Source organism: Mus pahari, chromosome 6 (genome assembly GCF_900095145.1).
Source record: "Mus pahari chromosome 6, PAHARI_EIJ_v1.1, whole genome shotgun sequence".
Lineage (NCBI taxonomy): Eukaryota > Metazoa > Chordata > Mammalia > Rodentia > Muridae > Mus > Mus pahari.
In genome coordinates, this window is record NC_034595.1 from 79,761,196 (window position 1) to 79,774,431 (window position 13,236).

The window sequence follows — 13,236 nt, forward strand, 5'->3', positions numbered from 1 at the left end:
TCCGAACTCTGCTCCTCATGCTCACCTGGCCAGTCTCCCTATTGAGCCATCTCTTCAGCTGCCTTCCTATTTTTTTTTTTTTTTTTTTTTTGCCATAGTGACACCTACCATCTGAAGAAAGTGGCTTGAGGAATGTCAACCTCAAATTGAGAGAAGGCATTAACATCTGTTTCAGTTCTTTACATACACAAATCGGTGTTTTCATTAATATGAAAAATACTATTTTCTTTTATGAATTTGGTGTCATCTACAGGGAGAGGGTTTGATGTCTACGGCAGATGATACATAAACAAGATGGAAATATGGATGGATGGATAGATATATGGATGGATGCATGGATGGATGCATGGATGGATGGATGGGTTAGATAGATATTGGTTCTGTGTGTATATGTGTGTGTGTGTGTGTGTGTGTGTGTGTATACAAACAGGAAAGAATATAGAGAAGGTTCAGAAAGAGCATGAAATAGTAAAAGCAGGGCTTGCACTCAGGCCTGACGTGCCTCTCCCACTGCTCTTCACTTCTTTCCCAAGCTTTCTCCATCAAGGCACTGGGCCTGTGAGGCTGGGTGGTGAGGGCACACATCTGGACCACAAATGGTGGTGGTGAGGGCATACATCTGCACCCTGAATGCCCTCTGAAGGAGTTTCTGGTGCTCCTCCTGGCTAGGACATCAGATCCCTAGAGACTGCATCAAGCCTGTCATGGGGGAAGCATGATTTAGTAGAGCCAGACAATGGGAATCAGACAGGAGAGACACAGTATTATAACCATGGCAGCAGTTGGGGGTGGCGGGGGTGTGTGTCACTGAGTAGGTGATAGCCTGCTGGCACTTGGCATGGCCTTTTACTTTGTTCTTCAAGGACTGTCACATTTGATGGGTTAAGAAACAGGGTGCTGCATATGGTCCCCAACTAGAAACTGCCTAAACCAAGATTCAGACCCTGGTCCATCAAATCTTCAAAGAAGATTCTAGTTAGCCACCCGGGGTAGAACCTGCTCCACACTGAGTCCCTCAGCATGGGAGAGGACTTAAAGCAGAGACTGCAAACACCTGAGGCTCATTAGCTTCTCAGACAAAACAACCATTTCCGTCGTTTCTTGATTTGCCTTTCTCCCATTCTGTTCTCCAGAGCGGTTCTCAACCTTCCCTTTAATACAGTTCCCCACGTTGTGATGACTCCTAACCATAACATTATTTTTGTTGCAACTTCATAACTGTAATTTTGTTAGTTTCATGATGTAATATATGTGGTTTTTTTGAATGGTCTTAGGGACACCAGAGGGAACAACCCCCCACCCAATGGCTCACAACCCCTGGTGGAGATGGAGATTTTAAAAATTTCACTTCTTTCACCACCTGGGCTGTGTAGAGCTGGTATAAATTCAGGTGTTCATTTTCTCCATCCAAAGATGAAGAGGTGGGAGGGGTGTAAGGTGGTCCCCACCCGAGAGAGCGTGCGTGCCAGAGGCCCTCCTCCCCCCCCCCCCCGCTTCTGCCAGAAGACTTAGACTTCAGAGCAGACACGCCTGATTTCAGTCTCCTAAAGAACCCGTCCTGTCCGTATTCTTCTGGGGTCTAGTGACTCAAAGCCTCAGTTGAGAGCTGGGTATCGAGCTCTGAGCATTGAGAAGGCCAAGATAGGAGGATGGTGAGTTTGAGGCCAGCAGAGAGCTACATAGAAAGATCCTGTCTCTAAAAAACGACACCAAAGTACAACAAGAGTCATCAGTGGCCCCATGGCAGCCTGCTTGGAAAGCTGGGGCGCGCCTGTCCACCTCACTGGCCGAGCCACGGAACGGTTCTCAGCCTGCCAGTCACTCTCAGCTCTGCAACTGCTTACGTCCCTAACACAAATGCATGAAACCTACATCCATCATCCCATGTAAACCTACATACATCATCCACAAACCTACATACATCATCCCATGTAAACCTACATACATCATCCCATGTAAACCTACATACATCATCCCATGTATTCCAAATAAGCTCTAGATAACTTCTACAGCCTAACAAGGTGGAAGGCTAAGTAGCTTGTACTGTTTTATTTGGGAATTAGCAAAAAAAAAAAAAAAAAAAAAAAAAAGGAGGGGGGTTCCATATATGTTTAATTCTGACACAATTTTTCCAAGTGTTTTCCACCCTAGGTGACAGAATCAGAAGGCTGGGACATGGAGGGCCAAATGCTCATGCCTGTGTCACAAATATTTGCCAAGCTTTTCGTTTCTTTTCTTTTCCTTCCTAGCGTCCACCTGCTCTTCTGCCACCTGAGCACCCTGACTGTGCCACCCCATAGGCCATGGAGAATGAGCTGCCAGTCCCCCACACATCCAGCCGGGCCAGTGTCACCACCAACACCAGCGGGACCAATAGTAGCAGTGGCTGCATCAGCAGTAGCGGCGGTGGTGGTGGCGGTGGCCGCCCGACTGCACCCCAGATTTCTGTGTACAGTGGTATTCCTGACCGGCAGACTGTGCAGGTAAAGTCCCAATCAGTTTGGCATTCTGTCCCTTCCTTGACAGGGCTGCCCAGAAGGAGTGCTGGCATGGTCTGGTGGGCTAGGCAGGACAGCGCCAGAATGGGCGAAAGGGAGGATGGGCCAGTGGATACACACTTGTGTGTCATTAAACGAGGGGAAGTGGTACCAGATGGGTCCCACACAGGAAGCTGAGAGACAGAACTTAGATGGGAAAAGCCCTGGCTCCTCTGAGGGATGGCTGCATGGACGGCTCAGCCATTTAAGTGCCTGTTGTGCACATGCGAAGACATGAGCTTTGGTCCCCAGCACCCACTTAGGAAAACTCTGTAGTACCAGTGCTTCTGGGGGTGGAAGCAGGTCAATCCTTAGAACTCATTGGCCAGCCATGTAGCCTAGTTGGTGAGCTCTGGAAGTGAGATGCCATGTCTCAAAAGGAAAAAAGTGGTTAACAGTGATCAACGATGGCATCTGACATTGACCTCGTGTCTACACGTGCACATGCACACACATATACACAATACACACATGCACACATATGCACACATACACACATGTACATACACAACACACATACACTCACACATGCACAATATATATGTGCGCACATATATAATACACATATATACAAACACTACACATACACATATACAATACACACGCATGCACATGCACACATGTACATGCTGATCTACACATGCAGACAAGCACATGCACACATATACATTCACACATACACACGTACATGCATATGCACACATACACACACACATACACATAAATTTAAGGCTTTCAAAGACAAGTGGCCCCAGAAAATTCTTTGTTGTCCTTGAGGCTTGATCACTTCTCTAAAGTTTGCTGAGTGCCATTTGTCAGGTCCTTCAGGGAGTTAGACACAGACCCAAAATGTGCCTGTGATCATGTGCCGCACCAGTCATGGTGTGCGCCTGGCACTGCACCAAGCATTTTACATTGCAGTCTTTGTTGTTATTGTGAGACAGGAGCTCACTCTATCCCAGACAGGATACTCTCTGTTCAGCACAGGCTGGCCTAGAATCCATGGCGATGATCCTCCTGCCTCAGCCTCTCCGTGCTGGGCTTACAGGCACACACTACCATGGCTGACCACATATGCTGTCCTCAGTTATGAGAATGGCTGGTATCGGGCCCAGGTCCACAGTTGACAAAACAAAGTCTTAGGTGAGGTTTTACCAACCTAAAGAGGGATAAAAGAACCTAACTCTCCAGGATGCTCACGTGGATGGCATTAACCATTTGTTATTAGTATCTACTTGAGCATCCTTGTAAATAGGGCAGGTTAGAGGAACCACTACTAGGACATGTTTGCTTTAAGGAACTCTGCTATTACAGTTTGGACAAACTAGGCAAGTGACCTCATCCTGCATTGGTCTTAAACCCAGAGAGGTCGTGGGGGAGAAGCCACAGCAGAGAGTGGGAAGCCTGGGAACAGTCTGGCCTGTCGATCTCCAGTTATCTCTGTTCACACTTCATCAAGTTGCATTTCCCATCCCACCACAGGCTTGTCCCTTCTCTTCACACTGGAGGCTTTAGCTCTGGTTTTCAGCATCACAGTCGAATGTGTCCCCCTTCTGGCACTCACCAGAACTGTAGGCAAAAGGCTGCTGAGGTTTCTGCTCTGGTGGACAAAGTCACCCCATCCCGGCCATTGCTGACTAGGCTGCTGGGGTGGGGGTCACTTTCAAGAATCTGAAGGAAATGGGCCTAGTGTGGGAGTAAGTACAACTGTTACAGGGGACAGTGGGACAGAAAGAATGTGATCCCTTTATGCAGGGTCCAGAGTAGAATGCAATGAAGCAGTGAGGGATCGGAAACGCATTCATAGGAGATGGGGTTCTGGGGGACACCAGAGACCTTGGAGGATCTGTGACATCAGCCTGCTAGAACTGAACCCCTAAATCCAAGCTAAGATCCCTAGAACTACTCTCTGCCAGTCACTGCTGGTTGGTGACAATCCCGAGACCAGAGACTGCACTGGGATGGGGGAGCGGGGTTAGGCCTGTGCAAAGGGCATCGCGTGGAAGGAGTGACGAGAGGGAGGAAGGGGCTTCTGGCTCGTTCGTTGCTGGTAGTGATTGAAGAACAGAGCCTTTACAAAAGGGAAGAGAAGGAGAGAAGAGGTGAAAGAAAGGAGAGTCAACCCCAGTATGTCTCCTCTGTGGTATGGCCATGTCCCCAGAGGCCACAAAGGCCTTCTTAAGGGAATGACAGGACTTGGGGAGCTTCAGGCTGGCCTTCTGGGGAAGCGGTCACTTTGATGTTAGTCAGCTTCCCTGGTTCCCAGTGGCTCTTCTGACTCACCTTTTCTTCTCTGCCCCTTGTGCTTATGACCTTGAATATGAGGGCACAGAGTAAGGGGGCGTGTCTACCAAGTCTGGCATGGGAGGCTGTTTCCCAAGTTGTGGGCTGAGGAGTGGGGTACTGGCAGCTGAGGCAGAGCACCCTGTTAGGCAGGGGCTGAAGACAGGCAGGCATAAAACCCCACGGATGGCTCTCTGTGCCGCCTGGGGAGTGACGTGGGGTCCTTCTGTGGGCGAGTCCATACTCCTGCTTCCTCTCCCACGCGTCTCAGGTGATCCAGCAGGCCCTGCACAGGCAGCCCAGCACGGCGGCACAGTACCTGCAGCAGATGTATGCTGCCCAGCAACAACACCTCATGCTGCAGACAGCGGCCTTACAGCAGCAGCACCTCAGCAGCGCGCAGCTCCAGAGCTTGGCAGCAGTGCAGCAGGTGAGGGACGGGCTAACCCTGGCACCAGGTTCTATCAGAACCTACGTTGTAAATACGGGAGTGATGCGAGAGGAAAGAAGTCTTATCGCTCAGAGTCCCCACAAAGCCCCCCAGAAGCAGGTAGTATTGTCACATATCCTTAAGCAGGTGAAAGGCAGATACCAAGGCCTGCTGCTCATGAGTGGAACATCCGCGGTTCTCACCCGCTGGCCCGGCAAGTGCCGGGTGAGCCCATGTAGTGGCTAACCCAGCAAGCCTGCCTGTCTGGTGATGCTTTCTCCTTCCACTGAGGGAGACATATGTTCACTGACGGACTCATCCCTTCACCCAATGCAATGTTTTATGCACCTTCTGTGGGTGAAGCTGATGTCAGGCACAGCGTGCACTGTGGACCCTGCCTCCTTGGAGCAAGTCAGCAAGCCCTTCGTCTATGCTGCAATTCTCACTAGAAAAGAACACACTGTTGCAGCTGGACCACAGGAGGCTGCCCAACATCAGGTGGTCAGGGAAGCTCTCTCTGCCTGGGTAACACTGAGTGGCCAGAGGAGAGGGGCAGGTTGGGCATTCCAGTGTGCAGGGCTCTCATGTGATACCAGTGGCCTCATGGATGGAGTGGGTGGGGCGGAGGTCTGGAGAGAGCTGGAGTTGTTTGCTGGGCAGTGGTGATGGCCACCTCAGAGTAGCAGCGCTCTCACCAGATTCGGTCATTCCTGGTCCTTTATGAGTCAGGAGGCCAAGCCCGTGTGGATGAGGGAAATGGGGTTAGGCCCTAGGGGCTGCTCTCCTGATCGGGGTCCACGAATCACTGAGGTGGAAGACTCTAATGACCAGAGTTTGTTCTTTTCCAGGCAAGCCTGGTGGCCAACAGACAGGGAAGTACTCCGGGTGGCAGTGCGTCCTCACAGGCTCCCGCCCAGGCTTCTTCAGTGAGTATGGTTTGGGAATGGCTGGCAGAGTCCACATCCATCAACTGGCTCTTGCCTACGATCCTGGTTCCTGGTTCCAGCTGAGGGGACACCTTAGCCATGTAGGGTCATAGCTGGAATCGGCTGCTCCTGTCAGGAAAAAAAAAAAAAAAATGGGCGTGTTCTTTCTAGCTCTGCTGTTAACACCCCATTACCTTTCTGGTGTCAAGGCTCAGTTGCAAACTGTGCCTGCAGCTGTGGGTCCAAGCCAGCTTTGGGGCAAAGTTAGAGGAACCACCCAGAGCCAAGAGCAGAAGGAGATGGTCCTAAAGGGATGCCACATAGGCCACAGAACAGGAGAGAGGGAGGCAAAAAATAGAGGGGACTGATTGCCCCAGCCTCCTGGGACACTGCTTGCCCCAGCCTCCTGTTTTCTGATATGCACATCTCTCTTATCAGCTCAATCTGGCAGCCTCCCCCGCAGCAGCCCAGCTCATCAACCGGGCACAGAGTGTGAATTCAGCCACAGCCTCAGGCCTTGCCCAGCAGGCTGTGCTCTTGGGCAACACGTCCTCTCCTGCCCTGACTGCCAGCCAAGCACAGATGTACCTCAGGGCGCAGATGGTGAGTATGTGCATCCTGGGTGTGTTCCTGGACTTCAGGGACACAATCAGGAAAGATAGGAGATTAGAGAAAGGAGCAGAGAACGCAAGGAACCGGGAGCAGGAGGAAGGGGGGTGGAAGAAGCCGGAGGGCTGAGTGGGTGGCCAGAGGGCTCAGGGAGGGTCAGGTCCAAGATGGAGCCAGGGAAAGTCACCCACAGTGCCTCCCTTCCCTACCCATCTCAGAACTAAGTTAGGGAGACGGGCAGGATGCATACCCAGGCGGTGCCTAGAACTCCCAGGTGAGCAGATTCTAGCTGCTCCACAGAGATGGGCTGGCTCCCGTGACAGTCCCCTCAGCTTGCCCCGTTCTGTTTCATGCAGAACATACCTGAGCTGGCACTGTCTGCCCCTAAGGGGTCCTTAGGTCTGGGAACAGCTGACTAGAAAGCAACCACAGAACTGTGGTGGGCTCCAATCAACAAGGCCTCGCTCATGCGGCCCATGCTGAAGAGAAGTTAGTTTTCTCTTTTATCCATGAAGACACCATTCCGAAGTTAGTGTAGTCCCTCCCTGCCTCTGCTGATAAGGCCAGAGCAGCACACTCAGGGCCGCTCTGGTCGTGTTCCCTAATTTTTCTTACTGACTCTGAGCTTGTCGCTGTGGGTACTCTTTCCCCTTCCCAGGCAATGCCTCAGACAGCATATGACTGGACTTCCATGTCCCCAGCCACCTGGCAGCCACACTCCACTTTACTCTGTGTCCCCACTGGGGTCCTGATGCCCATCTGCTGCCCTCAGAATGTACACAGAGGGAGTGATCCAGGAGGCCCAGCACTGAGATGAAGGAGGCCCCCTGCCCAGACACCAGCTTACCCGCATGCATGCAGAGACAGAGCTACACAGAGGTCAAGGTGCCAGCCAGTGCCGCCTCTTCACCTGCACCCCTCCAGATGAGATGCCGTCACCGTAGCTCAGGCCATCTCCTTCCTCTGCTGTTGCTGCTTCCAGACTCCCCTCCCCACCCCTGCTAAATCAGAGCTTGACTAGAAGGTGACCATCGTGCATACCCAATTTAATCCTTTTTGAAAGATAATCTTATTCTGATCTAGCCCTGGGGACAGAGCTATCTTAAACCTGGAAGATCAGCCCGTGACAGCTGCCCAAGGTTCCTCCTCACCAGGATTGAGGAGACAGTGACAGATTCTGAGGCAACAGAGTCCCTCAGAACAAGTCCCTCACAGAGGGCTCTCCCCTAACTGCCTGACTTGGTTCATCGCACCCCAGGCCTTTTAAGACGTCTCTGTTCAGTGTCCCTGGGCTTCCTGCCTTCTTGGCTTTGGGTCCCACTTGCCTAGCTGCCTTCACACCCATTCCCTGTCTAAACTGCTCTACCCTGTGGCTGAGCCCACACTGGGCAGGTAAAAGGTGCCTCGTTGGTTCCCTGTGATTCCAGGCCCAGCTAGGTAACGTGGTGCAGGTAGCTAGGAGCCTAGGCCGCACTGTTCCTTTGTCCCCTCAGCTCATCTTCACGCCCACGGCCACCGTCGCTACTGTACAGCCTGAGCTCTGCACTGGCTCCCCCGCTCGGCCCCCTACCCCTGCCCAGGTGAGGATCCCGGGCTCGTGGGTGGGCAGGGGGGTGGGCAGCTCTTAGAGGGGCAGGGGTGCTGGCAGTGGTAGGACTCATCTATGAAGCAATAAGAAAATGGACTCACTCATTAATTCCCATCCAGTTGGCCTCAGCACCTCTTGGCTCTGTCTTGGCCCCTCTGAATATAGGTAGGCAGCACCGTGAGCCAGCACTGAGGGGTGGGGATCGGAGGCAGGGGCATATGGAGAGAAGAGACAGCATGGGTCCTGGCCTCTGGCCTTCTGCTACAGCACGGAGGAGCTATTCTGTGTGAGAAGTCTGTGGGAACCTGAGACCCCTTACTCCGTCTTCCTACCCCATCTCCAGAAGGGGGACCCAAGCTCGAGGATGGAGAAGCTAGGTTATGAGTCTGGCACTGCCTCCCTTTATCCAGCAGAGGGCAGCAGGGACCAGGCTGAGTAAACATGCGGCTGTCTTGGAACCAGCCTGGCGTTAACCTGACTGTGAGGACAAGCTGAGCCTCTGCTTGCCTGTCAGTCTTGTCCTGGTTTTTTCCATACCGCGATTCGCCTTAGTGGGATGCTGCAGGGAATCCCGATAGTGTCAGGGGTGGGAGAGTAAAGAACGAAAGGCGATGGCTTCCCTGCCCCTGTCTGCCCCAGCCGGGCAGCCCCAGAATTCAGTTCCGATCACTAACCATACTTCCTGTGTTCTTTACAAACACCACCCACTCCTGGCTTCTCTTTCAGCCCCTAACTACCCACCCCGTGTATCTCTTTCTGGTGTCTCCTTTCTCTCACTCACTCCGTCTAGAAGCCATTTTCACGTCTGTAATCCTGGATCTTCCTAACTGCCTCTCAGGTGTGTGTTGCTGTTGCCCCTCTTTCTGGTGTCTCTTTTCTCTCTCTCTCTCTTTCTCTCACTCGCTCTGTCTAGAAGCCATTTTCACGTCTGTAATCCTGGATCTTCCCTAACTGCCTCTCAGGTGTGTGTTGCTGTTGCCCTGGCCTGCGTTCTCTGGACTCTCACGGGCCCCTCTTTTTCAGGTACAGAACCTGACGCTTCGCACCCAGCAGACACCAGCAGCAGCAGCAACAGCAGCAGCCTCGGGCCCTCCCCCCACCCAGCCTGTCCTGCCTAGCTTGGCCCTGAAACCCACACCCAGCAGTAGCCAGCCTCTGCCTGCCCCGCCACAGGGCAGGACCATGGCTCAGGGTTCCCCTGCGGGCGCCAAGCCTAGTATGACTGACAATGCACCGGAGCCACTCAAGGCAGGAGATGGTAACTGCAACATGGAGGGCCGGCCTGGGCCTGGCCGGGCAGTTCCTGCTGTGGCTACACACCCGCTCATTGCACCAGGTAAGGTCCCAGCATGATGAAGTCTGGGTTATGGATCAAGAGAACCCTTCGAAGCTTCCGAACCTTCCTTCCCATATGTGCGTTAGGACACCAGGCTTCCTGTCCCCTCCCAGTCCTGGGGTGTTTGCCAGCTCCAGGCTCCGGTTCATGCTTAGTCTGACTTTAGAAACCACATCCCTAGGGATAAGCCTTTTCACCGACACAGCCCCGGCTCTGGGATTCGGTCACAGCCTTAGCCCTGAATGGGTGGGGATTGGTAGTTGGACTATTTTGGGATTCCCAAAGTTAGTGAAAGGGATGTGGCCAGCCAGAGCTTGGGAGAGCCACAGGCAGAGGAGAGACAGGAAGCTGACTCTCATCCTTCAGCAGGCCTCGCTAACTAATGTGGGCAAGGCTTTCTGCCTCTTCTGAGTTCACAGAGGCCAGAGAGGTAAAGGAGGGTGGCACTGTGGCCTGTTGTGTGTCCAAGCTCCGAGCCCCACAGGAGAGTGGGAGGACCACCTTACCTGGAGGACAGGAGCCGGGAATGGCTTGCCAGGGATCTCCGCACTTGAGAATAAATTTAGAAGATTGAAAAAAAAAAAAAGCTGATTGTTTGCAGGGCCCATTCTGCAAATGGGGATGAATCGGTGGTCTCTGGCTAGCCCCCAGCCCTGCCCACTGAACCTCCCAGCACTGGCTGTGAATGAGAAAACCTGCCAAGAGCTCTGGAAGCAGACTTGCTAGTTGAAGGAACAAGTGTGAGCGATTCAACCACAGAAGTAAATATAGCAGGGACCATACTGCTTAAATTAAAGACAGTCCCTGTGGCCAGTCCCTTGAGAAAGCCACCAACCCTCATCCTCACCCACGCCCACCACTGAGAATCCAATAGACTCCACATGGTCTCTGAAGTTTCCTTGAGAATCTGTCATGAGGTTAAAACCAAGGTGGTCAGGCTGGGGTGTAACTTGGTGATACAACAATACTTACCTAGAATATGTGAAGCCCTGGCTTTGATGCCCACTGTCACCAAAAAGGTTAAAAAAAAAAAAAAAAAAAAAAAAAAAAGTCAAACTATGCTTTCTTACCTAAGAGAATATACAGTTAAAAGCAAATCCATTTGGGTTTTTAATCCACTGTAGGTGTGGCAGGCACAGATGGTCAGCTCGGTACCAGGCGGCTGGGTCCGGGGTGCTTGCTGTCTCTCAGAGGGCGCAGCACCTGAGTCTTTTTATGTAGCCCAGGCCAGCCTGGAACTGCCCATCTTCCTGTCTCAGCCTCATGAATACTGGGGTACAGATATGTGCCAACACACCCAGCTGGCACCCCAATCTTGAAGAATGAGCAGCAGTAGCCGAGTACACCAAGTAGGGACAGGCACCCTGGCAGGCTGAAGGACTCGCAGGCCAAGCACATGAATACAAGTCACCTCTTCACCTTTTGGAGACTTCAGAAGTCACCAGGACAAAGGACAGCTTAACTGCCTTTCGTAGGTCCTACCTGAGCTGAGACGGGCGCCCCCCCCCCCCCCCGCAGAAGCCCAAGGTTCCCAGTCGTCCCCCTGCCTGGCATTGCTATCTCCAGAGACTGCTCCAGCTGTGGTCTTTGGTGGAAAAAGAAACTGAGGCTGGACAGCCGGACTTAGGGGGCGCCACATGTGATGAGAAGGTTAGCCTGGAGCTCAAGCAACAAAGCCCCACCTCTTCCTCCTCCTCTTCCTCCTCCTCCTCTTCCTCTTCCTCCTCCTCCTCTTCCTCCTCCTCCTCTTCCTCTTCCTCCTCTTCTTCCTCCTCCTCCTCCTCCTCTTCCTCTTCCTCCTCCTCCTCTAATTCAATAACATTTCTTTTTCTTACTGAAAAAAAAAAAAATCATACAATATATTGATCTTCCCCCCAACCCCGTTCCTACCAGGTTCTCCCCATTACCAGCCACCCACCTTCTCTCTCCCTCTTAAAAACACACACAAGCAAACAAAAACAAATACACATCAAAAATGGAAATCATAGAAGCCATACACCAGTAAGACAAACACACCCAAACAAACAAAACAAGATAAAATTTCTCCAAAACTAGCACTGACTTTGTTTTGTGTTGGCCAATTACTCTTGGGTGTGGGACCTATCCTCACGTGTGGTTGATATGCCAGTGAGATGCCATTGGAGAAAGCTAGTGGTTCCTTCGCCAGTGGGTATCAGCTGCAGATAGCATCTTGGTTGGGGCTGGGAGCCCGTGTCCACTTGCCCTCCTCGTCACGGACAGGCCCTATGTGTGCTGCCACGGTCTCTGAGTTTATCCGTGCGTCAGCCCTGTTGTGTCTGGAAAACTGTTTCCTTGGTGCTCTCCATCACCTCTGGCTCCACCACTCTTTCCAATCCCTTTCATCAAGGGTCCCCAGGCCTTGAGGGGAGGGCCAAAGCCCCACTTCTAAGTCCCATCACTAGAGCAATTTCAGGACCCAGTACCTTGGGAATCCCGTCCCTGCCCAGACCCAAGTGTAGCTTCTCTCTAGATGGAAACCAGCCCCAAAGTCTAAGGATTTTGAAACAGAGCGAAGCAGGCCTTGAGTGGTTCCCAAGGCTGCTGGCATCACTATGATCTCCAAGAAGCTGGACAGAGAGAAGAAAGATACCCACAGGCCGACTGTCCTTCGTTGGAGAGCACGTAGCCTGTGTCATGTTTTTCTGTTCTCTGTTTGACAGTTGGGAAATCTGAGGCCCAGGGAGATCTCCCCAAGAACTTACATCATACAGTCCTCAGAATCCCGGGTTAGTCAGTGAGGGGCTTGGCCCAACTCCACACCCCACATCCTCAGCTCTGCACCCTCAGCCTGGCCAAGAGCCACTCCCAATTCTTACAGTGACTTGGAGCCTCCTTGCCTTTCCTCTTCCCAACCCAAAGCTCAGAGAACCTGTGGGTTCTAACTAAGGCTGTGTGTTGATTTGCAGAGCCAAATGGCTACCTCTCTAGGCTCTCGAGCCCCGGAGAGGTCCACAGCAGTGAATGGCAGGCTTGAGGGCCTGGGGCCTAGGTGTAGTCTGAGCCTGACAGTGTGGGTGTGGTGCAGATGAGACTGGTGGCCCCACAGAACTTCCCGTGGAGCAGCTGTGTGCTAAGGAATACAAAGACCCTCTCCCCTGGGACATAGATCAGTGGGCTTGGCATTGTTCCTGCCTCCCACTGTCTGGCCCATTCTTCCTTTCTCTCCAACCCCCACCCCTCCATAAGCCTCATCCACTCCTCCACTCTCACCTCCCAAAAGGATGGCAGCTGGGGGAGGCTTAGGAGCCACTGGGCCTCTCTGGGCCTGTGGAACAAAAAAGACCAAAATCATTCTTTCAACCTGATGGGGGTTGGGGGACAGAGCAAAGCGGCACCTGTCAGACCGTACAGTTCCTAGGGCGCAGAGGTGACGGCTGGCCTTCTGCCCAGCCAGCCCACTGTGTGTCAATGAGGCAGGGGCGAAGGCGGGAGAGCTTGCTTGTGCTTGTGAGAGAGCACCACATACTGGAGGAGGGTCTGTTTTGTTATGGGAGCATTTTTTTTTT

At 52.5% G+C, this 13,236-nt stretch overlaps 1 protein-coding gene across 1 annotated transcript in view; it reads left to right on the forward strand.

The window, feature by feature from the left end:
* Positions 1-13,236, forward strand: part of Phc2 (polyhomeotic homolog 2) — a 100,635-nt gene that overhangs the window by 51,437 nt on the left and 35,962 nt on the right. Inside the window, exons 2-7 of the mRNA XM_021200335.2 lie at positions 2,250-2,483; positions 5,092-5,250; positions 6,099-6,176; positions 6,615-6,779; positions 8,279-8,365; positions 9,397-9,709. Of these exons, the coding sequence (XP_021055994.1) occupies positions 2,304-2,483; positions 5,092-5,250; positions 6,099-6,176; positions 6,615-6,779; positions 8,279-8,365; positions 9,397-9,709 (982 nt within the window). The 5' untranslated portion in view covers positions 2,250-2,303. The remainder of the gene's footprint in view (positions 1-2,249; positions 2,484-5,091; positions 5,251-6,098; positions 6,177-6,614; positions 6,780-8,278; positions 8,366-9,396; positions 9,710-13,236) is intronic.